The 25,476-nt window shown below is 40.7% G+C and overlaps 1 protein-coding gene across 1 annotated transcript in view; it reads left to right on the top strand.

Annotated features, from left to right (window-relative positions):
• The first annotated feature begins 1,401 nt into the window (after positions 1-1,401).
• Positions 1,402-25,476, top strand: part of RNF217 (ring finger protein 217) — a 131,120-nt gene continuing 107,045 nt past the window's right edge. Inside the window, exon 1 of the mRNA XM_050788706.1 lies at positions 1,402-2,283. Within this exon, the coding sequence (XP_050644663.1) occupies positions 1,402-2,283 (882 nt within the window). The remainder of the gene's footprint in view (positions 2,284-25,476) is intronic.

Raw genomic sequence — 25,476 nt, 5'->3', positions numbered from 1 at the left:
CACACTTTTCAGCTCCGTGCTATTACATGAATGTGTAAATTGAATTCCCTCTCAGGAGGAAAAAAACAAGGGCTGGCTTCCCAAAAATGTTTTCATTGGCTTTAGGGAACTAAAACACACCAGTGTCTGGGTGAGTAATACTTCCTGTAAAATAAAGATAGATCAACACATAATTAAGTTCTGGCTCAAATATAATTGTTGTTTTGGAAACAGTTTTGAGGATAAATATGGTTATGCTAATGAAACTGCCCATGATTTCCACTAATGATCCAGTTTATTAACTAGGCCTGGACATTTTTCCACCTTGTGCTATCCATTTTGGAATACTGAAAAGGGTTAAAAAAACAAAAAACAAAAAAAGCTTCTCACTTCTGTAGGGGAAGAAAAAGGGACAAATCTCAAATTAGTTACCCACTCTTGTAAGGATTACAGTTGGAGGAGTAGATCGAAAGTACTTTTTCGATTATTTATGGGTTTCAAAGATTCTTTCTACTCTACTAGGCAGAAAAACAGAGGTGTAATATACAGCATTTAGAATTCATAATCGTTAGCATTATTTCTCTGAGCTCGACATCCTAAATAGCCAGCGTTTTCTAATTCCAGAGCTGAGTGTTTAGTAGTTTTGTAGGAAGTTCTACTGAATGCGGAGACCAAAGGGGTGCCTGCCTGCTTTGAGGGTTTTGTTGAGGCCGAGTGTGAACTCTGGGCGAGAGAGCGCATCTCAGCTCTTAGATCACACCCACTCAGGGTGTGCGTGTGTGTGTGTGCGCGCGGGTGCCTGCGCGCGTGTGTACGTGTGGGGAGGTGTGCACCAAAGGGGTGGGGTGAGGGGCGGCGAGGAGGGCTGTAGGTGAAGCGCGGGGAGAGGGAGGTCGCCCGCTTCGGCCTCTCCCCCAGGGGCCCTGCGGCTGGTCAGCGCTCCGGCTGCACCTCCTGGTGCGCGCCGCGGCGGCGCCACAGGCCCCTCGACCCTTTGACCACCGCCCTCCGACCGCGCGTCCGGCAGCCGGGACCGGTGATGGCGCGGGACTGACGGCAGTCTCCACCGGGACCCCTCTGTCCCGCCCGAGGCTCGCTGGGGCTGCGGCGCCGCCCTGAGCTGCATGTGGGGCGGGCGCGCCCGAGCCCAGAGCCAGCGGCCCTCGGCGCCCCCGAGGCGGTGCCTGGCCGCGCCAGAGTACGAGGAGGAGGAGCGGCGGGCCGGGCCAGGCTCCCCACGCGCCTGGGCCCCGGAGCACGGGCTCCCCGGAGGGGACTTGGGGCGTCCCAGCCCAGGAGGAGGGACCCGGAAGCAGAAGCGGAGCCGCGAGTCGAGCCCAGCCACTGCCCCCGCTGCCCGCCGGCGCCGGGTGGGGGTCCCGGCGGCTGGATGGGCAGCGGCGGCGCGGGCCGCGGGCGGCGATGGGCGAGGAGCAGAGCACGGTGAGCGGCGGCGGCGGGCCCCAGGAGTCGCAGACCCTGGCCGGTGGCACTGCGGGCCACCCTGAGCCCCCGAGGCCTCAGGGGGACAGCGCCCGGGCACCCCCGCTGCGCGCCGCCTCCGCCGAACCGAGCGGCGGTGGCTGCGGAAGCGACTGGGGCTGCGCGGACACCAGCGCTCCGGAGCCCGCGAGGAGCCTGGGGGCGCCGGGCTGGAGGAAGAGCCGAGCACCGGCGCAGCCTGCGGGACTGGCACTCACCGGGCCTCTCAACCCCCAGACCTTGCAACTGCAGTTGGAGCTGGAGGAGGAAGAGGAGGAAGCTGGGGATCGAAAAGAGGGAGGGGATGAACAGCAGGAGGCGCCCCCCGGCGAGGAGCTGGAGCCCAGGACCCGCGCGGGGGCCGCCGACGGACTGGTCCTGGACGTGCTGGGTCAGCGGCGCCTGCCCCTCGCCAAGAGACAAGTCTTTTGCTCCGTGTACTGCGTGGAGAGCGACCTGCCCGAGGCCCCCGCCTCGGAGCAGCTCTCGCCGCCCGCGTCGCCACCTGGGGCTCCGCCAGTGCTGAACCCTCCCAGCACCCGCTCTTCCTTCCCCAGCCCCCGACTGTCCCTCCCAACGGATTCCCTCTCCCCCGACGGCGGCAGCATCGAGCTGGAGTTCTACCTGGCGCCCGAGCCGTTCTCCATGCCCAGCCTGTTGGGAGCTCCACCCTACTCTGGCCTGGGCGGTGTAGGGGATCCCTATGCGCCCCTCATGGTGCTGATGTGCCGGGTGTGCCTGGAAGACAAGCCCATCAAGCCCCTGCCTTGCTGCAAGAAGGCCGTGTGCGAGGAGTGCCTCAAAGTCTACCTGAGCGCCCAGGTAACTTCACCCCCTTCTCTTCCCCATTTATCATTCCAAATCACTGGCGAGGAGGTCCTGCTCTCAATCTGATCTCCCTGCTCGCACGAAGAGGTGACGGACACACTTACTGAGGATCTCTGTTAGTTTCTCACGTCTCGATTGTTATTTAAGTGCCTTTTGACCTCACTGGTTGACTTAACTGGAATTTAACTTTGCTGTGAACTTCAGGCTATGGTTGGCAGGTGTAGAAGGCACAAGATACAAGTCTTTGCCCTCCTCTTATTTCTTATACAGGATTGCAAGCACGAGCTTGCTCAAAGGAGGAGAGCAAGAGACTGCCTCATCGGCCTGGTATCCCAGAAACTAACAAGCAGTGGGCATAGAATAAATATTTATGGAGCTGGTGGAGAAAAGAATTGGAACAAATATTTTAGACCCATGATACATGAATTTGTAATTTTGCTTCATTTATATATTCCAGAAAAGCGTGAATGTTTAACAAAATTTATCCCTTGGCCTTTGCCTACTTTTCAGTTTCCTTTTTCCACAGTAAAGTTGAAGTACTTTTTTTTCACTGAGGTTTTAAGCCAGCGCTCTTTAAGAGGGAAGCAAAACAGAAAGAGCAAAACAAAGCAAAGAGAGGCTAAGAGGTTTCTCAAAACAAGTACTGGTGAAACTTTCGTCCTCTGCTTTTATTTGAAAAGTTGGTTTTTTTCTTGGAAAGCTGGAGAGTGCACCAGACCAGCTTTCCTTCACTGAGGGTGAATGCGTTCTTCCAGCAGTTCTCAATCTGTGATGTGTCTGCCAGTGTTTTGCACAATCCTGAATGCCCTTTGATCCTGTGTCCAATTGTCCTAGGCCTATTCATCTTTCAAAACCCTGTGTGTTCAGGTGCCAACTCTTCTGTGAAGCGTTGCTTCACCCTCCAAGTCACTGCTTATATACTTTCACAGTATCTTACATGCACTGAAGTTGTTTCTTTCGTGTCTGCTTATCTTGTTAGACTGTCTGGACAATGTCTGAGAGTCCCATATGTGGTAGCTTCATGTTGAGTCCCTTGCACATCATAGTGTTTTTAATAACATTGGCCGGCGCAAACTGAACAGGGCTCCATACCATGTGATTCCTCTGTTTTTTGTGTCTAACTCATGCTTGGGTCTAGACTGAAAGTGTATACAGTCCCTAACTGAAAATGCAAACAGACACTTATAACGGTATGTTACATAAACAGTAAGTTGGCTGAAATAGTGGAGATTATTGAAAAGCCTCTGAGAGACTGTTGTTTCTTTCATGCGTTATCTACAGAGATTCTTAAAAACAGGAGGAATGTCTGCTGCTGGTTGTGGTAGTTTCTGTACCATCATCCTCAAACAGATTTCGCTGCCCTGTGATGGGATTCAGACATTTCCAAAACATAAGCCTGGCTCCAGGGAAGTCACTGTGAGAGCAGATGTGTACAAAAGAACAATACAAGGTAGCATGGGATGAGATGTCAATAGAGTAACAATTCCAGATAGCACTTCCTGTTAAATGCTGGATACACGTACCAGAAATTCAAGGGAGGTAGTCATTGTGGCTTGGGGCACTTTAACTAGCAGTTTGATTTCCTTATGGTGGGCCCTTTCCCCAAAGCAGTTTTCTTTTTCTTTATTAAATCTCATAAGTTAAGTTTCAGGAAGTTTTAGTAATGGTGGTAGGGAGACAGAGGGAGATAGTCAAGTGGTCATTGCAGTGTACAGTACAACCACTAAAAACTACTCTACAGTGACACGGTATCTGAAGCTTGTCTGCAGCATTTCTGATTGTATGTATGTTCCTAACCTTCTTCCAAAGTATTTGCTGGGACTTTCAATAAAGAATAATATACATTATTGGCCGGGTGTGGTGGCTCACGCCTGTAATCCCAGCACTTTGGGAGGCTGAGGTAGGTGGATTACCTGAGGAGTTCAAGACCAGCCTGACCGATATGGTGAAACCCTGTCTCTACTAAAAATACAAAATTAACTGGGCATGGTGACGTGGTGACGCATACGTGTAATCCCAGCTACTTGGAAGGCTGAGGCAGGAGAATTGCTTGAACCCGGGAGGCAGAGGTTGCAGTGAGCCAGGATCACACCATTGCACTCCAGCCTGGTGACAGAGCGAAACTCCATCTCAAAAAATAAATAAATAAATAAATAAATAAATAATAATAATAATAATATACATTATTTAAAATAATAAACAGCAACAAAAAGATGAGTCATAGATACCGGGCATGCTTTCACCTCAGGGCTTTTGTACTTGGTTTTACCTGTTCCAGGAAGGTTCCCTCCATGGCCGTCTTATCTGCTCACTGTACTCCTTTTCAGGGCTATATTCAAACGTCATCCCCTGTGACTTTCACTGACCAGCCCACACGCTCTCTTTTTTCCTGCTTTTCATTTTCTCCATAGCACTAACATACTCTGTCTTACACTTCATTAAGTCACGACAGAAGTTTTCACATGATTTGTACACTTCTGTATCTTTAGCATCTATAGCGTTGTCTGGTCTATAACAGATGGGCAGCCAGAACTTACTGAATTTATGAAAGGCCTGAGATTGCCCCAGAAACCAAGGCTAGGAAGTGGTGTTCCGCATTGGCACTAAATTCTGTTCTGAGCTTCTTGATATTTAAGACAAAAGACAAAGGCTTAAAGTGGACAAAAGTAACAGGTTTGCTAAGTTTGTAATTAAACTTAGAATTAAAGAGCTTAGATAAACTTGTAGCTTATACATAAAATAGCCTTTTTCAGTGAGTGAAAATACAGGATTGTGGTTGTAATATTTTTGATCTATGGCAATTCTATGGTCCCTTCTACTCAAAGGTTGTGTTTCTCTGTCACTTAACCTCTCTATGCCTTAATTTCCTCCTCAATGAAATATAATTGCAGACAATCTGTAATAACCCACCAGTTCCAAAGCAAAACAAAATCAAACTGCATGGTTATTTTTCTGTCCTACTGAACCACATCAAAAGGGCATAGTGAGTGCTTTCTTTCTCATCTTAAAAGTTCTCTTAGGTTTGACAGAAGCAAATGTGTCAAGCCTAAACTTTCAAGGTTCTTAAAACCTTTACAAAAAATGATGTATTTGAGATAAAGAGCTATTAGTGACTTTTTTCCCACCATTTCTTTTAGTTTGTGCCACATAGTGCATTATTTAACATCATTTAAGAAAATAAAAGAGTCCCTATTAAACATTTCATGCCAACATTAAAATGCATATTAAATGTGAGTTGGACTATTGCCTGGTTAAATGAATATTTTTCTAAAAGGAGATGCAGAGTTCTTTGAAAGAAGATATGAACTTGGAAGACAGGAATGTGGATTTTTAGACAGTATGTTTTCACCAGTGCCATGGACTAATCTGTGACAAAGGCCAATTGGTAGGTGTCATCAATATTTCAATATAGACATAGCAAATTAGATGGTGACTTAAGTACCTCTATGCTGTGTATAAAATTGTAGTTTTATTTTTCAAAACATAGTTCTTCTCCAGTTATTGCCATGACTGTGGCTAGGGAGCCCTTCTTAGTGGAATAACTTTACAGTGCAGTGGGTGTCATCCGATTTCTGATTGTCATGGTGAAGGGGTGGACTAATAGATTATAAATCTTTAGCACCACAGTAGATGTTGATTTAGAAGCTGTAGAGCTCCAGGACAGAGATAGTTCTATTATTGATATTATATTGCTCATGTACATAAATCTCTGGCACATTCATTTCAGAAGTACATTTCCCAGTGACCTGTGTATGCATGTGTGAATATGGCTAAAGCATGTAGTCCCAGGGATGCCTGCAATATCCTGCAGGTCTCTTAACCCTTCTCAGTATTGGTCTTCTCAGCTGGCTTGGTCTTTACCACATTTTCCTAGGAGGAAATATTTTCTGTTGCCTTCTTTGTTTCATAGAATGATGCTATGTTCATTTCAGAAATCCTCCACAGATAATCTTTCTTTTATGATTTGGTTTAGAGAGAAAAATCTGTCATAAATATGAAATATTAATATTTAGTATTTTAGATGAAGAAAGGACGAGAAAGGGCTTGCTAAAGGTGACAGCTGTTGTGGATTCCACCACTCTGCCTAAAAGTGCTAGAGATTGGCAGACACATATAACTTGGAATGTATACACCTGTCCAATGAGTATTAATAGATACAAGCAACACATTTCTTCTACAGATTGTGAACAAAACAGCTGCTAGATGATAAAGTCCTAAAATGACTGTCTACTGTAGTCACCCTAGAATCAGTGACCCAGAGGTGAAAGCTTATATATCCTATTATTAAATTATGAGTCATCCAAATCTTCATGGGTAAAAGTGTAACATAGATTCTTTTTTTTTTTTTCTTTGAGACAGAGTCTTGCTCTTGTCCCCCAGGCTGGAGTGCAATGTCTTGATCTCGGCTCACTGCAACCTTTGCCTCCCGGGTTCAAGCGATTCTCCTGCTTCAACCTCCCGAGTAGCTGGGATTACAGGTGCATGCCACCAAGCCCAGCTAATTTTTTGTATTTTTAGTAGAGACAGGGTTTCACCATGTTGGCCAGGCTGGTCTCGAACTCCTGACCTCAGGTGATCCACCTGCCTTGGACTCCCAAAGTGCTCGGGGATTACAGGCATGAGCCACTGATCCTGGCCCCATAAATTCATTTCCTTTAAACCTTAAAGCACCCTGCATATTTTTAGAAACCATCATGTTCAGTGTTGAGTTTGAATGCAGTTGTCTTCACACAGGTGAATTTATAGAACCTGTCATGCCCGTCATGGTTTTGGTAGTCCTGAAAATGTAAAGAATAATACGAGACTGAAATTCGTTGAAGTCACTCTAAAAATTTGAAAAGTGGGAATTAAGGCATATTTAAACTTATCCTTCTGTGTGCAAAATGTGTGTGTGTGTGTGTGTGTGTGTGTGTGTGTGTGTGTCTGGGGGTGTAGTAACATTTGCTTTCATGCCTTACTCATTCCATTATTTTCCTCCACTCTCTACATCATTGCTCTTTAATAATTTTTCTTTTTTCTTTCCCTTGTTCTTTTACTTTTTGAAATCTGATTTTAATTGCCATTTGATTTCTCTAGAGGAATCCTCTGTCAAATGCTAAGCCCTGGGGCCAGCAGAACTTTTTCCGAGGCATGTTGCATGGGTATTTCCTTTCTCTTTCAGTTGTCTGGAGATGAGACTACATAGAGGAACCTTGCATTGCGTTCCACTGCCTAAAATATCTCAAATAACATTACAAGTACTACTGACCTAAGGCATCAGCTGATACCTTTAGAGTGTGATTTTTCCCTCCTAGAGTAGAGCTGAGCTTTTATACCTGAAGGCTCTTCCTTAACTCCTGATACAAAAGACATAAAAAAGAGATCATTAGAATTTAAACTCTCAGTTTTTTATTACGGGTTTGTGATGGACAAGGTAGGCATACCTGAGCGGTAATTTCTTATAATTTTTCACTTATCAGTGTACTTTTTGTGCATTTAACAAGCATTTATTGGGCTACCTGTATGACAAGCACCATGAGATACTCTATAAATGTGTTAAATGTTCTAAAGGAACCATCTTATAGCCTTGTTGGCAGTATTTTTCCCAGCTTTATCTGATGGCATAAATAAACTTTTTTAAAAAAAAGTTACCAGACAGCTATGGATCTTCTTTCTCTCTGGGAGATTTTTATTAAGCCAGTTCTGGGACACCAGCTATCTTTTTATTAATCTTACTTACTACTCCTTCTGTTATGTTTAATCCAAAGTTATAAATCTATTACTCATATCTTAATATAAATATTTCTCAACTATTTTTGATTGCTGAAAATATATTAGTAAATATAAAGATGTATGTATTTTGTTCATTTCAAAATATTTTCTGCCTTTATTTAAAAGAAAACACAGTTTTGCTCAGTTTGTTTTGGATCATTCATGACATACTTAAAAATATTTATTTTTTTCAAATTCAGTTTGTCAGAAGGGTTTTACATTATAAACAAAATGAACCTTCCCAAGTTGAAGTTTTGCTTTAAAACGTCAATGTGTATGGGAGAATGGCTCCTGGTTTATATCGTTCTCTATCAACTTTATCACTACTATTTGCCCCACCAATTTTTGGATAATTGCACTTGAATTTGTAAGTTTTTACAAACAGTAAGAAAAACCATTTATTGGACATCTATCTTGTAAACATTCTTACATGTATTTTTATTTAATTTTAATTCATTTACATATTAAATACTTATTACATATAAGGCACTGTTTTAGGCTCCGGGGATACAAGAAACTAAAACATTTAAAGCTCCTGACCTCATGGAATTATATGCTAGGCTGTGGAGATGGACAATGAGATAAGTAAATTATTTAGCATATTAGGAGATAATAAGGGCTATGGAGAAGGAGAAATAAGGGAAAGGTGATATTGGGGAGGGATTTTCCTTGACAACTTTATAGTTTTGGGGGGAGTCGTCAGGGAGGATATGTTTTAGGAAGGGACTTTTGAGAAGAGATCTTCGTGATGCAAATGAAGGAACAAACCATGAATATATCTAATAGAATTATAAGGTGTAAAGTTCCAAAGGTAGGGGCATACTTGCGAGTTTCCAGGAATTATAAGGAGATCTGCATGGCTGAAGCATAGAGAATGAAGTGGGCAGTGCTAAAAAGAATACAGCAGAAGGAGGGGGGAAAGCTGGTCGGGCAGGGATTAAGCCCATCAAGTATCTTCATTTCCCTAAAGTAAGATCTTGTAAGAAGATACTGAGCAAAAGACTAACCAGATATGCCTTTCCCTTTAAAAGAGATTACTCCATCTCTTTGTGGAAAATATACTGTAGGAGTCAAGACTGGAAGTAAAAAGATCAGTTAGAAGACTATGGAATAAATCAAAGGAGAGACAATACAATTCAGACTAGAGTGATACAGGCGAACGTGGTTTGAACTGGTGGAATTTGGAATATATTGTGAGGTTAGAACTGACAGAATGCCAGTGATTGCACGTGGGATGAGAGAAAAAGAGTCAAGCATGAGTCAGGTTCTGAGCCCAAGCAATTAGAAAACTGGGGTTGCCGTTTAATAAGATGAGGAATAGTGTAGGAGGACTAGGTTTAGGGAGAATGAGAAATTTGACATGCCGTTTAGACATTCATGAAGGGATGTTGAGTAGGCAGTTGGTGTCTGGCATTCAGAAGAGAGATCTAAGCAGAAGATATACATTTGAACGTAGATGGCATATAGATGGTATTTAAAGCTATTAGACTGGATGAGGTCACCTGTGGAGTGTCACTAGCTAGAGAAGAAGGATAGGAGATTGAGTCTGAGCATTCCAGTGTTCACGAATATGGAGTCTGGGACATCAGAAAGAACAAGCAAAGAGTCTAAAAGGGAGTGAGCTAATTAGGCAAGAAGAGTACTGAGAGTACTTACCCAGAAGTCAAAGACAGTGTTTTAAAAGGGATAATGATCTGTGTCTAATGCTTCTGATAGTTCCAGCAGGATGAGGTTTGAAATTGACAGATTTCCCAACAAGGAGTTTATTGGTAACTGTGAGCCTAGTGCTGTTTTCATTGGCAGCCGTGGGATGGTTTTCAGGTTAGAGTGGGTTCAAGAGAACAGGAACAACTCTGTTTTTGTACTGCAGGTAGTAGAATGTTATATGAGGGAACTCAAGGTTAGAGAGATTAAATAACTTGCCCAAAGTCTCAAAGCAAGGGAATGGCAAAGGTGGAAGTGAAATTCAGATGTTTGGCTCAAAACCTATGGCTTTTTTGCATTCTTTAAATTGATTATCTCATTTATAAGGTAAACCTGTATTTTTCTTTTTCTTTTAAGTTGATACACATATTGTACAAAAAGCACAAGTCTTCCAATCCAAGAAGGAGAAGACACTTAATTACATGTTTTGAGGAAGTGAAAGGCTCCCATTCACGCTTAGATCTAGAGATTACAGCCAAACTCAGTCTCATCTTCATGTAAGGAAGTGAAGAGGAATTTGGCTTAGGAAAGCTATGATTTGATATGATTTACTGTTAAGTTTTTTTGTTTTGTTTTGTTTTGTTTGAGATGGAGTCTCACTCTGTCACCAGGGTGGAGCGCAGTGGCGTGATCTCAGCTCACTGAAACCTCCACCTCCCAGGCTCAAGCGATTCTCCTACCTCAGCCTTCCGAGTAATTGGGACTACAGGCGCGCCACCACGCTCAGCTAATTTTTGTATTTTTAGTAGAGACGGGGTTTCACCAGGTTGGCCAGTATGGTCTTGATCTCTTGACCTGGTGATCCTCCCGCCTCGGCCTCCTGAAGTGCTGAGATTACAGGCATGAGCCACGGGGCCTGGCCGATTTACTGTTGAGTTTTAATGGCAGCATACTCTCCTGTTTTCTTCCTAAGTTTCTGGTCATTCCTTTTGTTAGAACTTTCTTGTATTAATTACCATCTCTTAATGTTGCTGCCTGCGTGGTCCTGTGCTAAACCTCTTCTCTTCTCACTTTGTATACTGTTAGTGGGGCCATCTTACCCACTCTCATGGTTTCAACTAACACCTACCTGTTGTTGGTTCCCAAATCTTTATCTCTATCCCCAGTCAACAGTATTATATAGCCATCTCTCTACTGAACAACTGTAGTGGATGTCCCATACATAGGCACCTTAAACTTCTCAAAACTAAACCCCCCTTTCCTCCCCTTCTTTGCCACATGCTCAAAGCCTTGCTTCTTTTTGAGATTCCGTTTCCAGTAATTGTACCCAGGTCAGAAACTTGGGGGTCATCACTGAGCTATTCTTTTCCCTTATCTCCCACATCTAATTAATCACCAGGTCCTTTCAATTCTACATCTTTAAAATATATCTGTACTCTCTACCGTTTTCTGTTTCTGCTGTCATTTCACTTGCTTAGCCTCTACCATTTCTCTCCTGGATTCTTATGAGAGTTTCCTACTTGGTCCCAGTGATGCTCTCTTGACTCTCTCCGACTTACTGTCCACACATATGCCGGAGGGTTCTTTATAAAATGCTGGACCAGTCTTGGCACTCTCCTTCCTAGCCTTTCAACACCTGCTTCTTGCTAATAAATTAGAATTTAAACTTTATAACAATATCTTTATGTCCCTGTGCATTCTGACTCCTGTGTGTCCCTCCGAGATTTCTTTCTCAACTGTCCCACGACACCTATAGAGATATTAAATTTCTTCTTCTTTGAATGCTCCATGACTCTGAATTATGAGCCTTTGCCTTTAGTGACATGAAGTTTTGTCTTAGGGGAATCCTCTTTCTTTCCTTGCTGCCCTAACTCTCTTTGCCCCATTCACACTCATTCTGCTAGTTCAGCTTAGACATTCTTCTGGGAGAATCTTCTTCACCCTCTGATTAAGCATCCTTCCTATATTCTTTGATAACCCTCTTTACCTAAGGTTATCAAACTATATAGGAATCTTCTATACAATTATTCTTGTTTCCCTGTATTTAAATCGCCTGTTTCCTGCTCTGTGGTTCCATTAGACTACAAAGCTTGATGCATGTAATTTTTTTCCCTAATTTCCTAACACTTTGTGTGTTATATAGACTCTATAAGTAGAGTGGATGTTTAAATTTATTCCACAAATAAATAATACAATAGAAGCTAATATTGTCAATATGTAAACTATTTGGATAGGCAAAGTGATATCTTTAAATGAAAATTTGAATATTTCATTTTCTTGTTTAAAAACCTGTAAGACCTCCTCATTGCTTCACATAGAGATTCCAACTCATAACACTGTGGGTAAGATTTGGCTTCTGCATCTTCTTCAGTCCCTTCTTCTGTCACTCCAGCTCTCCTCCCTCCAGAGTATTCTTCTCATGGTTAATTTCAGTTCACTGACTCAGTCTTCCTTATATCACCAGACTGAGTTAGTCCTGTTAAGGTTCTTAGAGTCCTTTTTCCTCTGCCACCACTGTATTTACCTCTTTTTATAATTAAATGGTATGTGATAATTTGATGTTTATTACGTCAATGCTCCCCCATTATTCTTTGAGCTTTCTTTTTTCTTTTTTCTTTTTTTTTTTTTTTTTTTTGAGACGGAGTCTCGCTCTGTCCTCCAGGCTGGAGTGCAGTGGCCGGATCTCAGCTCACTGCAAGCTTCGCCTCCCGGGTTTACGCCATTCTCCTGCCTCAGCCTCCCGAGTAGCTGGGACTACAGGCGCCCACCACCTTGCCCGGCTAGTTTTTTGTATTTTTTAGTAGAGATGGGGTTTCATCGTGTTAGCCAGGATGGTCTCGATCTTCTGACCTCGTGATCCGCCCGTCTCGGCCTCCCAAAGTGCTGGGATTACAGGCTTGAGCCACCGCGCCCGGCCGAGCTACTTTCATAATTAGCACCTAGCACAGAGCCCAGAAGAGAGTGAATGATTGAAAATAAATTATGTTTGCTATAAAAAGTAAGGTAACTCTTTTAATCTGAACTTTTGACATATTATTCTACAATGCATTCATTTAGATTGGTGCAAAAGTAATGGCAGAAACTGCAATGACTTTTGCATCAATCCAGTGAACTACTGTGGCCTGAGTCTTTATGCTAGCATCCCGTCTATCACTGAGGTGTGTCTTCTTTAATTCCAATACCTGTTCTGGTTACTGTCTCCTGTTTAACAGATTCTTCCAGAACCTACGAACATTAAAAAAACAAACAAAAACACCATTTTATTTTGATGATGACATTGTGGATCAGGATTTGGGAAGGCCTCAGCCAGTCAGTTCACCTTCGGGATTTCTCATGCAGTTGTAGTCAGATGTCAGGTCACTTGCTTGGCTGGCAGCTGATGCCGGCTGCTGTCAGTGAGCTCAGCTGTGGCTGTCTACAGAGTGCCCACACATGGCCTTGCCGGCATGGCAGTCGCAGAGCTTCTTACTTGCAGATTGGCCTCACCCGGAGCCAGCATCCCAAGGGATGTGGAAACTGCATGACATTTTCTGCCCGAAGTTTGGAAGTCCCTCAGCATCACTTTGGTGAGGCAGTGATGAGCCTGCCCAGATTCAAGGGGAAGGGACATTGACCCCAATTTATTGTGGGCAAGTGTCAGAGAATTTGGGGCCATATTTTAAAACCTCCACTACTTAAGAGAAAAATCAAGAATGTGGTGAATTAGCTTTCGAGCCTGAATTTTAATTAAAAAAAATTATATATTTTCTATCATTTCCTTAAATATTTCCAATTCATATCATTCTATTAGTAAATACTTTGTTGGTGTGTTTTTGTGCTTTATCTTTAAATAATTTAATAATACAGATTCACGTAGTTTTAAAGAAAACTTATGTGAAAGCTATTCTCTTTTAAAATTAAATATTTTAAGTATTTCCACTGTAATTGAAATATGTCAAGGTGTCAGGGTCAGCTTCCAATAATTCTGATTAACAACACTTAATCTTATTCTGTATAGCATAATTTCCTTTCCATTAGAGTATATCAAAATTACAGCTTCAGCTACAGTTAAAATATTTGAAAAGCTTAGCACTATCTTTCTGAATAAAAGGAGTTCATGTAACAGATTTTTTTTTGTAGTCTAGATATATTTTGTATAGAAATAGTATTGTATCTAATGACACTGCAGAATTAACCACCCTAGTCAATCTTTGTGAAATTGGCCTACTGTTTGTTTGTGGTATTCTAGTTTGTGTGGGTGATGTTATCGTGTGACCTGTATCTTCTTGAATAGATAGCTGTTTAAATTTCCAGAAGCATGTATGTTGTCTTCGAGTTTCTTCCTGTTAGAGATCTGTATTCTCTGGAACAGAGGAGGCATGTTGCTTTTATGATGTTTGCCCCACTCCACCTTTGCCCCCTGGCTCAGGTAACTAAATTCTGGGCTTTTTCATTCATGTGAATGACTAATCCCTTTGTAAATCTTTCTAAGCTATTTGCCTCAATAATATTCTCTACTGTAAGATTCAAAACTTAATTATAGGGTACCTGGCAAATTGCTTCCCTTTTGTGGTGTTGATTCTTGCTTTCTTTCCTTACATGATTATTGGCCATACTCAGTGTTCATGAAACTCATGAGCTCTGAGTTGTATGTGGCAAGTTTAATCACCACAGCTTTTCCCCTGGTTGCTTAACAATTTAAAGCAGCAGGCAAAATGAAACAATTGCTTGTAAGCCATTTTTCCTAATGTTTAGAGTTTAGTGTATTATTAATGTGTGTTCGTCTAAGTAGAGCTATTGGGTGAAATCACAAGTGACTCTCATATGGCCAGATTGTAGCCCATCTTTTTGAAAGTAATTAATTAATGAATAATTCATTCATTCATTGAGACAGTGTCTTGCTCTGTTGCCTGGGCAGGAGTGCAGTGCCTAAATCATGGTTCACTGCAGCCTCCACCTTCTAGGCTTAAGCAATCCTCCCACCTCAGCCTCCCAAATAGCTGGGACTACAGGCGTGCACCACCATACCTGGCTAATTTTTTGTTTTTTTTGTTTTTAGTAGCTATAGAGTTTTCCATGTTGTCCAGGCCGGTCTTGAACTCCTGGGCTCAAGAGATCTAACCACCTGGGCCTCCCAAAGTGCTGGGATTACACGTGTGAGCCACCGCAATCAGTCCATTTTTTTCATATGAATATATAAGCAAAGTGGGAAAAGTGACTTTCATTCTCTTGCCAGAGATGCTCTTGGTGGAAAACAATAGGTGCAATCCCCAAATTCTCATTTAATCCTACTTTTAACTAGTTTTAACTTCAGTGTTTTATTTTTCCTATGTTATCATTTTTCTGCCTCAAGATTTTTAAAAAATATTTTTCCTATGTTACAATTTTTCCTCCTCAAGATATTTTTTAAAACAAACACTTTGAAAACAATAGGCTCCTAAAATTAAAGAAAGAAGTATTCCCTGTGTCTTCAAGTGTTGGTGCTTTATGTTAAACCTATATGGTATATGTGTATGTATGTATATATGTATACATAGACATATGTATACATACTGTTTGTCAAGTTCTCACAGTTATTTTTGTGTCACAAGGGGAATATTTGCTGATCTTAATTAAAAAAAATCTAAGCCTAGTCATTTCTAGTTAAGTTCATGTATTTCAGGTGTAGTTTCTCCTCCCTCCCTCCCTCTCTCTCTCCCTTCCTGCCTTCCTCACACTGTCGCCTGGGCTGGAGTGCAGTGGCGCAATCTCGGCTCACGGCAACCTCCATCTCCTGGGTTCAAACAATTCTCCTGCCTCAGCCTCCTGAGTAAAGGGGATTACAGGTGCCCGCTAAGTTTTGTATTTTTAGTAGAGACGGGGTTTCACTATGTTAGCCAGGCTGGTCTCAAACTCCTGACCTCATGATCCACCTGCCTTGGCCTCCCAAAGTGCTGGCATTGTAGGCGTGAGCCACCATGCCTGGCCTATTTATTTATTTTTTGAGACGGATTCTTCATAGTGATTCTTGTGCCTCAGCCTCCCGAGTAGCTGGGACTACAGGTGCATACCACCACACCCAGCTAATTTTTTTGTGTGTGCTTTTTGTAGAGATGAGGTTTCACCATGTTGACCAGGCTGGTTTCGAACTCCTGGCCTCAAGTGATCCACCTGCCTAGGCCTCCCAAAGTGCAGGGATTACAGGTGTGAGCCAATGCATCTGGCTTCAGGTGTAACTTAAATCAACCAGAATAGATAACCCTTGGGTTTACCTTTCCTTTGTTCTTAGTTTTTATTATGTCACCTTTTGAATCATTGAGGCTTTTCCTTCGAGATGAAGGGAAAGCTTAGAAGGAATGCTGAGCAGGAAAACCCTGAAAGGATAGTAATTTTTTTCTGACACTTTGCTCATTTTTTTTGTTTGTTCTCAGTATTTTTGAAAACAAACTGTTCATACATGCTTTTCTCTTTAAAATCACTAGTATGTCTACAAACTAAAAACTTGGAATCAGAATTTTCCATCCTGCTTAAAAATCATCCAAATGAAGAGCTTCAGAGAGAGTTTTTAACCTTTTTTTAAAATAATATAAAACATTAACACTTTCTGACTAGCTGCAAGATTGACATCAGGGAAAGCACGAATGTACTAGCTGAATTTCAGCAACAACCTTTGCATAATTGATAGATGAGACACCAAAGTAAGTATAATGATTTAGAAAGCACAAGCAACAGTGCATACTTTTGCATCTCTTTGCCTATATGAAGTGTCTTTTCAGTTATAATAGTTGTTAAAACAAAGTACTGAAATAAATTGTACATAGACCTTAGAAGCTTAGGATCACTAAATGCTGAACAAAGATTATAAAATAATGAAGCCAGTTCTAAAACATTGCTTTCACAATTACTGGTGACAGCAAAATGTTTTATATCATTAATTCATGTATTAAAATTAAGATGCTGAAAAAAATCATGGGAGCATTGAGATTGCTCTGTTCTAATATGCTTTTGGCTTATTACAATCTAAATGGATTTGACAGAGCTCTGTTGGTTTGCTTAGGGTGGTAAGGAGGTCAAGGTCAAGCAGGCAGTCTCCTCACAGCCTCCTTAACAACATACTGCCCTGTGGCCATAAACTACCCTTAACCCTGCACAGTCATATCATAAAATGTCTGCTTCTAGTCATAAGACTGTGACTGAGACAAGATGGAGAAATTACTGTTAATCTCATCACCTCTTCTGAAAAAGCAAATTGAAGCACATGTTCAGGTTATTAGTGAGTTGCAGAGATTTTACATAGAGAAATCTTTTCTTCCACTGGCTAAGACTTTCCTTCTTTTTACTGTAGTTAAACCATGGTAGATCTGTTCTCTAGTATACAGTTGGTTTAAGAGACTCAAAAGGGAGGGAAGCTGGCATATTCTTATTCTGTTAAAGATAAAATGATAAAAAAATTTATAAAAACATACTGAGCACAAAATAGTTGCTTAGCCCCATGCTAATCATTATGATAAAAAGAAACAATGTGTCCCTATAGAGTAGTCCATGGTCCAGCTTCTTAGGAAGTTTAGAACTTCAGTAGGTTAAAATAAAGCTCTCCAGGCAAATATTGGGCCATGTATATGAATAAATTGTGTTACAGGATTCCTTCTGTGCTTCTTCACCAGTCAGAAATCTCTTTGGCCACCACTGCCTCTGCATGGGCCTCGCTCAGGGCCTGCTGGGCTTGCTCCACCTGCTCAGCCTGGCAGGCTGCATTCTGCTTGTGCCCCAGACCAGATCCTGTGCCCACCATGGCTCTGCGCTCAACCCATGGATTAACCAGGCATGCTGTGAGAAGCTTCCGCCTTGGGTGCCAGCAACTAGATGAGGGGAATGCGGTGGCTCCTGATAACTCAGAGATGCCAGCAACTGTGGAGCCCCAAGGGGTGTTGCAGCTCTTGCTTGTGGAGTCCCAACATCTGAGTTCCCAAAAGTGTTACAGCTATTCACTCCCATAGCTCAGTGAGCAGGAACATGTTACAGCTTTCTTTCTCCCATGGTCTGACAAGCAGGAGTGTGCTGCAGCTCCTTTATACTTGTTGCCGACAGCTTAGTGGGCAAAAGGGAGGATTACAGATCATTCATTCCTGGTGCCTGCAACTTGGTGAATTTGAGGGTTACAACTCATTTGTTCTCACTGCCCACAGCCCGGCAAGTCTGGGCTGTTGTCCCGTGACCGAGAGGAATAAGGTACATGGACATCAGAGACTGAGTAAGGCAGAGAATAATTTTATTGAGCAACAGAAGCAAAGCTGTCAGCTGAAAAGGGACCCTGAAAGCAGTTCCGCTTTCTGCCTGTGCGGCTGAGTCCAAGGTTTTTATGGGCGTGGAATGTGGGAATGCATGCTGATTGGTCCATGGGTGGTCTTTGGAAAAAGCACCATTCGATTGGCTAACAGGTATCATCCAGAAGAAACCGGTTGAGAGAGAGTGTAAGATGGTGATAGAAGTTCTCACTATGGTCATTGACTCTATCCAGAGCTGGCAGTTTGGTTTTCAGGCTTCAAGCTGTCTTGACTTGAAGGTCAGGTTTCACCAGGGACCTGACCCTGTCTGCCTACAAATTTGTCTGTCCTCTGTTACTATCAATTATGTGATGCTGATTGTTGACTTAAGGTGTTCTAGGAAGAGAAAGCTGTCTTTGTAGGAGCAGAAAAAGTTAGAACTTGGCTATTGTCTGAAAAATGGTTGTTGCTGCATAGGGAGGGTAGGAGAAAGGAGTTAGGGGTGGGCAGCTCTCTAAGTGAGCAAGCATGTAGAAATAGAGAGGGTGTGCAAGTGACCATGACTGGAGAGGGGTTCAGAAAGGCAGTGTGGCAAATACAGGTAGGAAGGTGAGAGCAGAATGGTGACAGCAAGAGTCAGCAGAACAGATACCAGCACAGTGCAGAGCACCAAAGGCAGAGGCACCTGAGCAAGTGTGCAAAGCCTGGGGTGGGCACAGGCATGGCACGTTTTAACAACTGAGGGAGGCAGTGAGGTTGCAGTAGCACAGAGAGCAGAGGGGAACCTGAAGGGGATGACTTACAAAGGTAATATGAGGGTCAGATAGTATAGATCCTCCATGGAAATTATACTTTATTTATACTATGATGGCAAATCTTCAGACAGTTTGCTTGAGCTGTAACATGACAATTAATGCTTTAAGAAGATTCTAGCTTCTATGTGGAGAATGAATTGTGTTTAAGGGTTGAGTTGGCAAGAGTAGAAGCAGGGAAATGGGTTAGGAGGCAACTTCAGTAGTCAGAGATGACAGTGGTTTGCATTAGTGTACAAGTGGTGGAGATGGCTCTGTCTCGTGTCCTATCACTTATTGGATCTTTGCCTTTAAAAAGTATTGGAAGTGCATTGCCTTTAGTGCAGCAGAACATCCTTGCAGCCTTTCTGCTGAGACATCCCAGGTTTTACAACTCTATGTACCAGCTGTAGTTTTTATCTTTCAAGCAACATAGGATTAGCCTCTGTTCAACTTGATTCTCTCATATTTTACCCATCTGGGAGGGATTTTTTTTGTTTGTTTGTTTTTAATGTTTGGTTTCAGAGACATGTAAAAAGTCACTGGCCAAAAATTTTGGAAACATCTTTTGAGAAGATGTCCATAGTTAGTTCACTAATTGTCAGAATCAGTTTTTCAAAAAAGTTGAGCCATCCTCTGCTTCTTAATATTTTGCAATTTGCTTTTTTTAAGTCTTTCCTTAATTTGATGCTCAACAGTGTATCTTCATTACTTTTTAAAACAAATAGGAACTACTACCCTCCCCTTCCCAGAGATAACAAAGGTTTTACTGGCCAACCTTCAGTTCTGAGAGAATGTCCTTGGAATTTTTGGTAATTCTATTTAGTTCTTGTTTTTGGTTTGTTGAATTGTTTTGGATAACTTATTTGCTTCCCCAGTTAATTCCTATTTATTTACACATATTCTTCTCTTCCTTCTAATTCTTTTTTTGTATAACAATGTTCCCTTCTGGTGTAAGTTCCACATCCTCTACCTTTAATGGCAAAGGCCTTGGGGTCATGGCTTAACGATACAATAGCTGTTTTGATTGTGCCTGTCCTTTTCTTTGTTTTTAGTTAGAGAAGAGTGATAAAGTAACAACTTAAACAAAGATTTGCTTTGTTGATTTTATGCTGAATGACTGAATTGCCCCTCCCTCCATACTTTGATTTGTTAATTTCATAGAGTCCTGAAATTTCCCTCTAATTACACTCTATATTGATCATAAAACCAGTAGTGTTTCAGTGGAAGGTACTAAAATGTCAGTGTGATTTTAAAAAAAATTTATGAGAAATTCTCAAGTATTTATCTTTAAAATAGATATGTTCCATGTGCATGTTGTCTATATTTTAGAAGAACATAAACTCTGTACGTTTGTTTAATTACTGATTTCTCAGTTTTCTCTGCCTATCTGGATAAATGTAATTTAAGGAGCAGTAATTTACTCAATTTAAAATATTTTCAAATTACATGGTGTGAGCAGTCACAGACACTGTATGGTGCTGAAGAATACTGTTTATAATGTTTTTGAAAAAATTGATAAGAATTAAAGTAATGAAAAATGTGATTTTATATTTTATGTTTAGAACATTCATTAAATTTGTAATATCTCTTTAAATCCTTTACAGGACATTTAACTGTAATTTTTCCCCATGTGAACACAAAATATCCGAGACAGGTTTCAATTAATTTAGAAAGTTTATTTTGCAAAGGTTAGGGATGCACTGTGACATATCCCCAGGAGGTCCTGACAATGTGTGCCCAAGGTGGGCGGAGTACAGCTTGCTTTTATACCTTTTAGGAAGACATGAGACATCAATCAGTATGTGACGAAACATTGGTTTGGTGAGGGGGTGACTTCCAGGTCATAGGTAGATAAGAAACAAAAGATTCGTTTGAGTCCTTGATCAGCCATTCACTGAATATACAATTCAGTCTGGCTCAGTGAATCTGCATTTTTACATAAACAGTAAGGCAGAGAAAGCAATCAGATATGCATTTGCCTCAGTTGAGCAGAGGGATGACTTTCTGTCCTGGACTTGTGAAGATACGCTATCATTTATTGCCAGGGTGCAATTCAACAGAACTGTTTAACATAGAGTGAAGATTTTGGCCGCGCGCGGTGGCTCACGCCTGTAATCCCAGCACTTTGGGAGGCCCAGGCGGAGAGATAGAGAATATCTTGGCGAACATGGTGAAACCCTATCTCTACCAAAAATACGAAAAAAATAAAATAAAATAAAAAATAACGAGGCGTGGTAATGGGCGCCTGTAGTCCCAGCTTCTCTGGGGGCTGAGGCAGAAGAATCGCTTGAACCTGGAAGGCAGAGGTTGCAGTGAGTTGAGATCGTGCCACTGCACTCCAGCCTGGCGACAGAGCGAGACTCCATCTCAAAAAAAAAAAAAAAAAAAAAAAAGATCTTGAGGCCCACAAGGAATTTCCTTGTGGGCAAATTGTGAGAGATGTATGTAGCTATGTAGCTTTTTTATGTTTGTAGCTATCTTATTTAAGAATAAAAGGGGAAGCAGGTTTGCCTGATGTAGTTTCCAGCTTGACTTTTCCCTTGGCTTAGTGATTTTTGGGGTCCCGAGATTTATTTGCCTTTCACACTCATGTTAATCTTTCTGTCAAGAATCAACTCACTTCAAAGAAAGTTCAATGTTTGCAAGAAGTTTCTCTGTAAATGTGATAGGATTTAATTTTTGGATCATGACAGTTTAGCATTTTTCCTCAAAAGTACCAACTTTATTGAAAAACAGAAGATATTTCATAAGGTAATACAAGATACTTTTTCAATATTTATCTCACTTTCTAGATACTTGGATATTTTCTATAGCAAAAATGTGGTTATTGGTACCTCATGTATGGCAAAATTCTGTAGTCTAAACCCCACCCCCAGCCTCCAAAAAAAAAAAAAAAAAAAAAAAAAAGGATTCCTGCATTGAATTTTGTTTCAGTAACACATTTTGCATAATAATTTATAATCATTGCCATTTTTAGATCATTTATTATTAATAATATGTTTACATATGAGTCTATGCTAGATCCTTCCTGAAAACAAAATATTAAACAATTGCTTTATGTACCTACCCTCTAAAGGCATTTGGTTTCTAGATGATATGAAAACACTGGTTTCTCAAGTCATCTTTGGTACATAATTGATAGATTTATAAAGTAAAATATGTCCAGAGTTGATGACTTAATGGTATATGGAAGTTATTTACTCACTTCCTGGTGAGAAGAATGGGAATGGGGTTCTATTATTCGCATGTTACCTTTGATGAATATATTGAAGGGCTGTGAAGGGAATTCATTCATCTTTCCTTGGCTAGCAGGTTTGCTGCTGGTTCATGAAAGGGTAAGAAAAGGGAAGAAGCACATAAAGACGTCACAGTAAAAGGATCACTTCATAGAGTAATTTGTTTTAAGGAAAAGCTTTCTATATATTTCTTCTTCAACACTCCCCCACCCCACCACAAATAGAGGTTCTTAACTTGAGAGTCTATTTGTTCATGTATTGTCTTCAGAAGGGTCATAAATGTTCTGAACTTTTATGTAAAATCAATTTTTCTCTTATGAGTGGGTCCATAATGTTTATTAAGTCTTTGGACCATTACCCAACAAGGTTTAGAGCCACTGGTTTTAAAAGGCTTTTGTGTCTTGTGATGTAGAGACAATCAGATTCTGGGGATTATTTGGTTTTCATGGTAACTAAGATGTGGGATAGAACTCTGACTATGTACTTTATTTAGTATACAGAGGAGGACACAAACATGAGAAAATTAAGGTAGTGAGTGAAATATGGTCAGGACAAATGTAAATTTAGAGTCTGAGTGGTGGTTTAGTGGTTTTATGTCCTCACTTGTCACTAATGAAAAGGACCTTACAGGTTATATAATTAAAGGTAGATACTAAATACTCAAACTAATACCACTCATTCTATTCCATCTTCTGTGGTAGCCTTCACTTTCATAAGGGGGTGGGGGAGATACATAATGATGTTTTTACCCATAGTAAAATTAATTAATTGATGATTTCCTATGGTGTTTTGTGGCTATATTGCAAATGCTTACTGGCTCAGTAGGAAGAGGCTTGGAATTAGATAATTTGGGTTTAATCTTTGCCCTCTAATAACTGTAAGACTCTTGGAAAAGATATTTAATGGGTTAGTGTCTTAGTCTGTGCTGCTACAACAAAATACTGAGACTGGGTAATTTATAAACAACAGAAATTTATTGCTCACAATTCTGTAAGCTGAGAGTTCAACATCAAGGCACCAGAAGATTCAGTGTCTGGTGAGGGCCTGCTCCTCATGCATGGCACCTTCTGTGCATCCTCAGATGACAGAAGGGGCAAAACAAGCTCTCTGAAGCCTCTTTTATAGGATATTTATCCTGTTTATTAGGGCAGAGCCCTCAATCACCTCCCAAAAGCCCCATTTCTTAATACCATTCACCTTGGGTGTTAGGTTTCAACATTAATTTTAGGGAGAAGCAAATATTCACACCACAGCAATAAGTTAAATCATTTTGTGTTTTTATAGGTACAGACAATTTATTGGAACAGAGAAAAGTGCTAATAATAAGACCCACTTGTGTATAGGAACTTGGGGCATAATTGTAGTTGTGCTATAGTCCATAAAATAGAGTGGCCGGGCGTGGTGGCTCACGCCTGTAATTCCAGCACTTTGGGAAGGAGAGGTGGGTGGATCATTTGAGCCCAGGTGTTCAAGACCAACCTGGGCAACATAGAGCAACCCTGTCTGTACAGAAAATACAAAAAAGTAACCAGGTGTGGTGGTGCATGCCTATAGTCCCAGCTACTAGGGAGACTTGAGGTGGGGGAATCACCCAAGACTGCGAGGCCAAGGCTGCAGTGAGTTGTGATCACACTTCCAGCCTGGACAACAGACTGAGACCTTTTTTCAAGAAAAGAAAGAAAGAAAATAGAGTGGAGGGGAGTGGACATTTCGATAAAAGTGCAAGGATGGTAGGCTTTCCATATAAAAAATGAGGTTTTTAAAAAATCTCATCATATGGAGAAATAAAGTCCAGATATGTTGAAGACCTGGATGTGTAATCAAATTTTAAGTGTACTAGTAGAATTGATTTTCTGATGTCTGTATAACCTTGGTACGGAAAAATATTTCTTAGAACTGGAGAAATACAACTCTGAAAGGAAATGACTAAGCTTGATTCCCTCTAAGCAAATAATTCCTGAAGGGGGAAAATGATACTATAAACTGAGACAAAAGAAAATTCACATCTGGGAAAATAGTTTTATAATATAAGTAAGACATAAAAGGTTATTATCCATAGTATATGCAAACTCATACGAATCAATAAGCAAAAGACAAAGCACCCAATAGAAAAGAAATGCAAAGTTTAATGACATTAATGGCTAATAAATGTATACAAAAAAGCTCATACTCATTCTTAGGTCATGTGATCCATACTAATAGAATAATGCAAGTCAACAAAACCAGTTAGTGTCTCACACTTAAAAGTGCAAGATCCAAAAGTCTGGGGTATACCAAGTGCTGGTTAGGATCGGAGAAAAAGGGATGTTCACACACTGTTTGTTCTGAGAAAAACTCCTGCACATGTGTAAGATGTATATATGAGTTTATATATTACAGCATTATTTGTAATAGTAAAAAATTGGAAACAAATTTCTGTTTTTCTTTTATTTTTTTTTTTTATTTTTGTGGGTACATAATAGGTATGTGTATTTATGGGTTGTATGAGATATTTTGATACAGGCATGTAATACTTAATAATCACATTATGGAAAATGGGATATTCTTCCACTCAAACATTTATTCTTTGCGATACAAATAATCCAATTATACTCTTTTAGTTATTTTGGAAATGAATTTCTATCTTTAGGAAATGGATGAGAGAACTCTGATATATTCATAAAGTAGAATATTCAACTGCACATAATCTTAACTAAATCTCTACATATTAACATGAAAATATATATTGGAAATACAATATTAAGGAAAAGAAGATCAAATTTCAGAATTTAAGCAGTTTCAAGCAGTGAAATTTTAAAAACACATAAAGCCACAAAATACGGTTCAGAGAAATGTGTATAGTATAGTAAAAAAACATAAATCAGATTTATGAGTGTCTAGTTGTGGGAAGGAAGAGAGGTATAGCAAGGAATTGTATTCTTTGTAATGTACTTTTTATATAAAAAATAGGAAGCAGAATGGTAAAATATTAACATTTGTTAATAAAGGGGTATTGTGAACATGGTTATGTTATATTAATCAACTTTTTGATACTTCTTTGATTTTTGGAAAATAAGTGCTGCTAAGATCTGAATGTCTGTTTCCTCCCAAAATTCATGTGTTGAAACTCAGCCATCAATGCAATAGTGTTAAGAGATGAGGCGGGCCTTTGGGAGGTGATATAGGTCATGAGAGCTCATTTCTTTCATTGCCTTTTAAAATGAATTCTAGATATGTCACAAAGGTAGAAATGATCATCTCCATTAGAGGAGCATAATTCAGATTGCATCCCTTGATTACCCTTCCAAGTACAAATAATGCATTTGTTTTCTCTGCCAGGCTGGCGTTAGTCTGATTTGTAACTTTCTCTATTTACAAAGCCAAAGATTGCTATTTCTATAAATGCCTTACCTTCTTTTGTGACCTCGTTTTTGATGATTGTCAGGTTGACCCTTTTCCCCCCACATCGAGAAGGTTTTTTGGTTAGAAGGGGAGGACAACCATCTGACTTCCTTTGATGTCATATTCAAGTACTGATCTTAAGGTGTCCTTTGGGTTTTT

The sequence above is a fragment of the Macaca thibetana genome, chromosome 4, assembly GCF_024542745.1.
Source record: "Macaca thibetana thibetana isolate TM-01 chromosome 4, ASM2454274v1, whole genome shotgun sequence".
NCBI classification, from domain to species: Eukaryota; Metazoa; Chordata; class Mammalia; order Primates; family Cercopithecidae; genus Macaca; species Macaca thibetana.
The sequence above is the reverse complement of the archived record's forward strand: the minus strand, read 5'-3'. Positions and strand labels throughout refer to the sequence as shown.